Source organism: Limulus polyphemus, unplaced genomic scaffold, assembly GCF_000517525.1.
Source record: "Limulus polyphemus unplaced genomic scaffold, Limulus_polyphemus-2.1.2 Scaffold5, whole genome shotgun sequence".
In the NCBI taxonomy this organism is placed as follows: domain Eukaryota; kingdom Metazoa; phylum Arthropoda; class Merostomata; order Xiphosura; family Limulidae; genus Limulus; species Limulus polyphemus.
Window position 1 is genome coordinate 1,227,260 of NW_013665615.1, and position 9,343 is coordinate 1,236,602.

At 29.2% G+C, this 9,343-nt stretch overlaps 1 protein-coding gene across 2 annotated transcripts in view; it reads left to right on the forward strand.

Moving 5' to 3' along the window:
• Positions 1–8,751, forward strand: part of LOC106474380 (cGMP-dependent protein kinase, isozyme 2 forms cD4/T1/T3A/T3B-like) — a 125,561-nt gene extending 116,810 nt beyond the window's left edge. Inside the window, exons 16-19 of one of the 2 annotated variants that reach the window (XM_013935106.2) lie at positions 661–783; positions 3,296–3,358; positions 4,898–4,964; positions 7,346–8,751. In XM_013935106.2, coding sequence (XP_013790560.1) covers positions 661–783; positions 3,296–3,358; positions 4,898–4,964; positions 7,346–7,444 — 352 coding nt within the window. In that variant the 3' untranslated portion in view covers positions 7,445–8,751. The remainder of the gene's footprint in view (positions 1–660; positions 784–3,295; positions 3,359–4,897; positions 4,965–7,345) is intronic. The other variant, XM_022379305.1, reaches the window with a different exon arrangement.
• The last annotated feature ends 592 nt before the right edge of the window (positions 8,752–9,343 follow it).

Genomic DNA, 9,343 nt, shown 5'->3' on the forward strand with positions numbered 1-9,343 from the left:
ATGCCTCTAATTCAAAGAGCATCTCATTAGAAAATTCTTTGATTTCCTTTTTATAAGGAACAGTATTTTATGTATCATATTGAACACCCACCCATATGCAAACTTGCTTGGATTTCCTAGGTAGCTTGTAGCACACATTTGCATGTTAATGACTCTGGAGATTTCCATGTTGCTCATATTTTATTTTATCTGTTTTTTATCCATTCCTTTGACCTAAATTACATGCACATTTATTGACAAAAAAAAAGACTTTTGCTAAAAATATATATTTTTTTATTTTTGTTCTTGTACAAACAATGTTAACAGGGCCATAACTTGGCAACTGTGCACTAATTTTCAAGACAAAAGTTAATTTACTTTTGGAAAGCATATATTCTTAATTGAGAAAAAATATATAGAGTGCAGTTAATCAAAGTCCGTGAAACATGAGTGCCTCTTCTTGTGAACTGGCTGTTAAAAATTCTGTTTAGAGATTTTATATAACATTTTGCCACTGAAAAATGAACTAAAGAAGAAATAACTGTTAAAATCCTGATTATTTTGAAGGAAATGATCTAAATTTTGTATGTTTTATATTGTAAGTATAGAATTAACTAGATGTTTTAGCTTTTCAGATATTTAAAATAAAAAAAATTATATTTCAATAAAATTGTTACCTAGACCACCCTTCACTGGACCAGATCCTATGAGAACTTACAATATTATTCTAAAAGGAATTGATGCTGTGGAGTTCCCTCGCCTTATTTCACGAAATGCCATGGCTTTGATTAAGAAGCTTTGCAGGTAAGAAAGATGAATGAATATATTAAAATATTATTTTAAAGTTAACTGGTACAGTTATGTAATAACTTTTAGCAGAAGAGCTGCTAAAATTCTAAAATAATGATTACAATTAAAAATAAATAGTCTTAATTATGAATCTAATATATAAAGCTAAGTTTGTGACTGTTTATTTGCACCTTTCAGCCCCTATAATAGTAGGCCTATAAAGGTATGGAATCAGCATTCTCAGGTTTAATGTCTGTGACATCATCACATTTTTAGTGTCAGTGAAAACTTTGTAATCTAATTTTTTCCAAAGAAGACAAACCAGATTATCAGTCTGATTTAAGTGGAAATTACATCAGAAAAATGTGTGTGTATTTCATAAAGGTGTGATGCTGTTGTGGTGTGAGAATAATAATCCATCCATCAAATGCTGTTGTGTCTACTGACAAACAAGACTCACTTTTTTATAAAATAGACAAGTTGAATTTGCAAAATTCTGCCAAAACAAATTGGTTTTTATTCACTTTATTTTGAGAGGGGAGTTAGGTATGATAAACATTTCTTATGCTGATCATGTACCTCAGAGTAAATTGTCAGGAAAATGAGAAAAGCAATTCTGATTGCCCATCACAAGCAGCAAAGCGTATGCAACAAAAGTGACAGAGTGAGAATCTACAAGAAAAGGAAACATGCCTTGACAGCCAACAGAAAATACAAACTGCTCATTGTCAATCCATGACTCTCCTAGAGTTGCAATTTTGCAGAGACAGTGACTGCATTCACAAGAAACATCAAGAACATAAGACCTCCATTTGGTCCTTTCTGTTTAAATATAGCTAAACATCAGTCCTCTGTTCAGGTAATAACCAGGCAATGCCAGGAAAGGACAGCTAGTTTACAAAGAAACTTCTATGGCTATTCTACTTGGCCCCCCAGTAGCTCAGCTGTAAGTTTGAAGGCTTATTATGCTAAAATCCAAGTTTTGATTCTCGTTGTGGGCAGAGTATAGATAGCACATTGTGCAACTTTTTGCTTAACAATACACAAACCATTCTATCCTAGGTAATTAGTTGGGTACCCTTGCTACTAACTGTGTTTTATGAAGAGGTGGAGCCTCTTTAGTAATATTACCAAGCACCAATAAAAAATTTACAATGTTCTATTAATCATGTTTATTTTCTTAGTATCTGATATAGTGAATTAGCTGGAAATTACAGTGTACATGTGTTATGTATTGAGAATTTGAAATAATCATAAGCCGCATTAAATAATTTAACTTTTAATAGTTGAGACGTACCTTGGATTCAGTGTTTAGAAATATGCCGATATTTTATTCAATTTACACGATTTGCCAACAAGATTGATTTTAATATATATATAAACAGTAGCATAATGTACAATAGCAACTATTATGATTAATTATTACAAACCAAGTTTCATAAACAGAAATTTCACTAACTTACAAATAGCCTAAAATTGTCTTCTTAGTTCAGAGTCTCCTTGATATCCAGCGAGTTGTACGTACTATAATTTGTGGGAAGCTAGCTAGCTAGCTTTGTCAGGCACTGAATTGTTGGACCGTTGAAGATAATATTTTCATAAAATCACTAATGTCCGATGAGAAATGAGTAATATTCTTGGAAAGATATTAACGTTTGATGGGAATTCACTGATGTTCGAAATCTGTAACTGTTCCTGGTCAAATGTCGTATATTTTCTGGTTGATAGGAGTTAGCAAAATCACAGTTTATAGTTTACACGGTTATAACAGTTTCATAGTCGAATTCTGTTGTCTGTTGTTTTTATAGGCGATTCACATTTTCTATAAACTTCTGATATACCAGTTACGGAAGTTGCTTCTTTGTGTTCACGAATGTTCTATAATCTTGGAGAATAGGCGGGAGTTTCGCCATACGTAACTAATGCGGTAAGCTAGACACGCCCTCAAATATAAACTTATTCGAAACAAACGTTGACATTAAAATAAATATATAACAAATTCGTTATATGCAACACATATCTGATACTACAAGTTACGCATATTTCTAAATACAAATTTAATCCAAACAACATTCATATTAAAAATAAATACATACAAATGAATTCGTTACAGTGTACTTTGTTTCATAGTTGTAGAAAGTTTTTTCTTAGAAATGTTGACTTTGAATAGAAAGCTGCAGAATGATTGTTTGATTTTAATCTCATTTATTTTGAAATATTTATCATACTGAATTATTTAACTAATTACATATTTATCTTTACTCTCTCCTTACAGGTATATCAACTTTCTCCACCTTAAATACTGTAATGATAATCTTTTATGAAAGTTTTTCCATATGTACTTGATTGGCTGGTCACTCATTTTTGAATATTAATTTCTATTGATGATATAAGATCTTAATGATAATATGTACTATTCAAATCTATTACTTATATAGATTATTGTCTATTTGCATAAGTTAATTGATTTCATTTAAAAATCTAATATATAACTCCCACTAATAAACATAATTTTTGTCCTTCATAGGGATAATCCGGCTGAACGGCTGGGCTATCAGAGTGGTGGAATTAAAGATATCCAAAAACACAAGTAAGTATTGTTTCAAAGGTATTTTAGGCAGTGTAGTCATGGAAGAGTTTAGGCTTTAATGGCTGCTCCTGCCTGTTTCTAGAGTTGGATGAATGTATAAAACCCAGAAGTTATCTCAATCTAGAAACAGGTAAGAAATTTCCATTAGACCTGATACGCTACAAGTAAGTATTAGGGTTAGTTTAGTTGTTTATATATATAAAAGTCATCTTAAAATTTATACAAATGGAAATTTGTTTACTACATGAATTAGAAAAAAATTTATTTATGTAATTGCAAATAACCTATTTTACATTTCTTCATGAACAGATACATGTAAGATGATTCAAGTGATGCATTGCAGTGTTGACGGGCATGGTCCACTAGACCGACCCTGTATTGGAGAAGGAATATTGACTATGAATTTGAATTTACTACATGTATCTACACAAAATCTAGCAAGCTTTTAGTAAAATGTACAAGTCTGTTGTACACAAAAAAAAATCAGATGAGTTACAAATCTGTTGTGCTTACAATATGTCTCTGAATTGATGACACCAGTCTGATTGAGACTCTATCAAGTCGGAGTGCAATGCAATGTTCGTGTAAAGAATAAAGATACTTTTGTCCATTGTATAATTTGCATATTATACTTACAAAGCTTTTAGTACTTCCGAAATGCATATCTACAGTTTTTTTCAGTATTATTGTATACTGTATTTGTGTTAGATATACACGACTGTTTAAGTTAATGCAAGTGGTATGTATGGTTCAGGTGGTTTTAAGTATAGCTTTATGGATTCCTTTATTTCTGATTGCATTTTATGGTATGGAATAATGCTTTTTTTGTGATATGTTAGAAATGAATGATCCTATATGCATGTTACTGAATGTTTTTGAATTTCCTGTAAATTTATCAGTTTCTGTAGTTTGTGTATTATCAACCATTTGATGGTATCATCATATTGTGATGTCAAAATGTAAAGACTGACTGATTGACTTAAAGTATCTTTGAAATTAGGTGCTTGGATTAAAGGGTAAAAATTTGATTTTGCACTACACAATTTCAACATCTGTTGTCCACAACAATTCAACATATTTTACAAATTATTAAAGTGGCATTTCTAGTATTTCTGTTCATTGAAGTGCCCTGTCTGGTTTCGTTGGCTCTGCATCCAATTTAACATATATATGTAATATCATATTTAGTTTTAGATTTTTTTTTTTCAGTTGTGAATATTTGTTATAATTAATTTTAGTATATTTTGTGAAATGTATTTTAACAAGTTTTTGGTAAGAGAAACCTATAGTTTTTATTTTGATTATTGAAAGAGTTGTCTTCAGGCTGTATTCTATTACAGAGCATTTTTTATTATTTTGTAATTTTTTACCTGTTTTTTGTGTATTCTTCAGTAATTCACATTGTTAGTTTATATTGTCTCCTACTAAAACTGATAAATTGTTAAAACAATTAATTGGAATAATTTTTACACTAATTATTATTTATGATGATGACATTCTAAAGAGCCTAGAGTCTAAACATTTCTATTTATTTATTAGATGGTTTGATGGCTTCAACTGGGAAGGACTCCGAGATCATTCACTTCAACCCCCTATTCTACCTCAGGTAAAAGCTTTCAGTTGCTAACACTCATCACACACTTTTATTCCTGTCGGGTTCTACTTTGGTAAGAACTGTAATCATTATTAATTGCCACCATGAAGTTTTTTCTTTTCATGAGTAGGAACTGTTATTACTCTTATTTGCTAACAATAATCATATTTTAAAAGACTTTGATCAGTAGTAACTGTTAACATGGATTATATTTTTTACTCTTAGTGTTTAATCTTGGGTAAGAGCAGTAAAGTTACCACTATTACTTGTTAACATTACTCTTATTCTTTATTCCTCTACAATCACAGGTAAAACGTGTGATCATTATAAACAATGAACATTAGCCATAATTATGTGTTATTGCCCTCTGGATTAATTTGTAGGTACTGACACCCAACACACACTTTTGTTATTGGGTAATAACTATGATTACTTTTAGTTGTTGCTGTTGGTCTTCATATTTATCACTCATTTTACCTCTTATAAAAGCTGTAATAAATTATTTTATGCTAACGAAGTCACTTAAAGTATTAGCCCAGCTGTTATGAGTGTAGAGTGCATACATTTTTTTCGTACTACCTTCTGATGTATCAAATATTGTCAACAGCAGAATAATGATTAAAGAATATGTAGGAATAACAAAGTAAAATACACTAGCTATGCAGCATTAAAAGTAAATTACTCACTGGTTACATGTATAGTTCAACTTAAATTCCTAATATGAATTGTAATACATCACTTTTTTTTTTGTAACTTTTGCACATATACTGAAGAAAAGTATGCAATAATTGATAACTGTTTACTTTTAATACATATGTGCTTGATTGTGGACAACTCTTATTCAGAGTTTTCTCTGGATTATTAACCACAAAAATATTTTATTTGTTAAATAATGCAATTTTTCTTTCTGTATAAAGTTCTTAAAAAAACATTTTGCTAATATTATATTAGAATCTACCCTAACTGTAGAAAACTCCAGTATAAATATTTGTGTTAATTTGTTAAAGTCTGCATATCTTCTGAGTGTGGATCATCAAGAAAATATTTTAATGATATATCCAAAATATTTGTATTTCAGAATATAAGTATTTCACTGTAGTAAACCACTTACTTCTGTTAGGATTACAAAATTCTGATAATTTGTTTAAACTACACTTACAACACTAATACCACCAAAGTTAAGGTATATTTTCAAGTTAAATGATGAATAGATCAATGCAGATTTTATTTAGTATGCTTCCATATTCATGTATTTTTGATATAAAATGATATAAATCCTATAATCTATTACAGGGTTTCTATCATTTTGTATCAAGTATTCTTGAATCTGTTTTTCTGACATCATGCATATATTCTTGAAATATATGATGAAAATGAAATATAAAAAAAATTCATAAATGACTAAAAGCTATAATTTATATGTTTGTAGAATTGCTTGAATTGTTTCCTTGAGTGGAATTTTAATGTAAAAAGACTCAATTTTAAAACTAGAAAGTATTTATTGATCAGCATTAGTAATCTTAGAAATTGTTTGTGCAAAGGAAAAAGAATCTTCAACTGTAAACTTGTTAAAAGTAAGTGAATTTAGAATAGGAACAAGGGATTTAGCCATTTTATAAGTATGGGATCCAATGCTGGATAAAATAGGCCTTAAGGGGATATGGTTTTTTGTGAACTTTAGGCAACCTGGATGGGAGCCTGAGGGGTAAATGTCTTCAAGAACATTCTCAGAAATGTAATCACATTATTTGAAAATCCTTAGAACTCGTATTTTTTCTTCCTGTTTTATGGTGAACTTTAACCAATCAACATTGAGTTTTGAATTTTTTGTTGTTGAGAATTCAACGCATTTTGTTAATGTAATTTGGTTTATTAAGGATAACTACACTTTTACCTTTATCAGCTTGTGTGAGAATGATACAATTACAATTCTAATAAAACCAGTTCCACCATCACTTATGAAGAATATACTGCCTTAAAGGAATTAGCTAGTAATGAAGATATTTTTTTAAGAAATTTTAAAACAATGTGATTACATTTCTGAAAATATTTTTGCAGACATTTACCTGTCAGGTTCCTACCCATATCTCATGTACAAGTTGCCTAAAGTTCACAAAAACAATATCCCCTTAAGACCTATTTTATCCAACATCAGATCCAATACCTGTAAAGTGGCTAAATTCCTTGCTTCTTTTCTAAATTCACTTACTTTTAATGAGTTTATGGTTAAAGATTCTTTTAACTTTGCACAAGATATTTTTCAAATTAGTAATGTTGATCAATATATATTTTGAAGAATTGATCTGAAAGTGTGAGGAGAGAAGTTTTAGAAAGATTCTACTTTATTAAACAACTAATTACATAACTGTGAATGTAAATCATCATTCTTGCAGATACGAAATGCATCAGACACCAGTAACTTTGATCAGTATCCTCCAAATAATGAAGCTCTACCACCAGATGACAACTCAGGCTGGGATTCAGAATTTTGAAAAGTAAAAAATGATATTTGGAATTAACTTGATGGAGTCAGTAAAAACATATATGTAGAAAGTTTATACAGAAGTCTAAATTCTGGTGAAACTAAAAGAATCTATTTTTACATGTAATAATTGGTGATAGCATAACTGCAACACTAACTAATAAAAGGAAGGAAACAGGAAAATTTTAGATAGTTTGATAGAGTCAGGATATATGTATATATAATTTAGAAGAGTTTTGAGAAGAGTTAATGGAAACAGCTTTGAAACAGTTGAAGGATTAATCCAGATATAATAATATTTTTTTCAATTTCACTGTTATAATTCCTCATTAACTTTGACAAAAAGGAAGAGGGGGAGAAAATGCTTCTTATACTTTTTCTGGAAAAATATTCAGTTTCTGAAACATTTTGAAACTTTGCAAAAACAATAATTAAACTCATGATTTAAACATTTTATAATTTAACTGAGTTAGCAAATTTTTGGAAGGCACCAGTGATTGTGTTACTGGAAATATGCTTCATATCTAAAGGTTTGTGTAAATTTATAGACAATTTATTGAACAAATTATGTTTTTACATATGATAAGTGTTTAAATAGATATAATCTCTGTGAAATCATTTAGCAGTTTTAAAGAATGTAAGTGTTACATTTAAAATCATATACCCATAATAAGTTGATAAATATTAAATAATTATTTTCAAGTATTTTTGTTACTGTTGCTAAGATAGAATCTAGACTTGTTATGGTGGTTACAATTTAGTTCACCAGATGTTGAATGGTGTACACTTGGCCCTCAAATATAAATATTTAATTAGATATCTTTTGTAAATTGTTCATGATATTTTAAGTAAAAAATAATTCCACTCAACCTCAGTGGCTGTATTTCAGGATGTTTTCTGGGGAATTCAGGTATACAAATGCTCAGCTGTTTGCTCTGATACTCTAAAAGAAATGTGAAGCAGGAGTAAATGGTTACAGCTTTTGGTTAGCATGAACAATCAGTTCTAACTTCTTAATTTGTAATGTTTTAGGAAACTTTGTACCTTAAAAATATGACTATCTAACATTTGTCTTGTACCATTTGGTACATGAGGATGGTGGTGTTAGAAAAATTGACAGCAATAAGGAAGGGATGAAACAATCTCAGTGTCACACAAAATGAGTGCTGATAGTTGCATAAGAGCAGCCAATATCTTGAACATAAGTGAAAAATATATACCTTGACTATATTTGTATTTCATTCCTAAATGTTAATAGTAATACACAAGATTTATGGAAATCTGTGTATTATACCTAGTTAATGTTTTTTTTATTTACATTTGTATATAAATAAATAAATAAATAAATAAATAAATATATATATATATATATATATATATATAAACAAATTTATTTAGTAGATATTAATTAAGTTTTTTCACACTTCATTACTTAACAGTTAAATACACTGATGTGTATTGTAATTCTCAGAATGATGACAGCCTAGTCAAAAAACCTATTTAAAATTTAGTAATATTGATACATTCTTTAAGAGCATTATAAAAGAAGCAAGTTATTTCTGAAGAACAAATCCTAGATTGTGAAGTACACTGAACCTAAAATGATTGTATTTATGGAGTAATGATTAAATAAACTGAAAATCATGGATAAAATTACAATTTCATCAATTGCAGTTGAATACTTTTGAAAGCTGTAATAATCTGAAGCAAAAACAGTAGTAAATGGTGTGACTTAGATTTAATACATGTAATTATGGAAAAGTACAACTGTTTTGTTTTAAAAATTACAATATTTTATTGCACAGTTACCTGCAGATGCTATGTGAAGATTGTATGCTTTATATGGAAAGATGTTAAGTCAATCTAAATAACTATTAATAAGAGTCATTGCATAATTTCTATTTACATG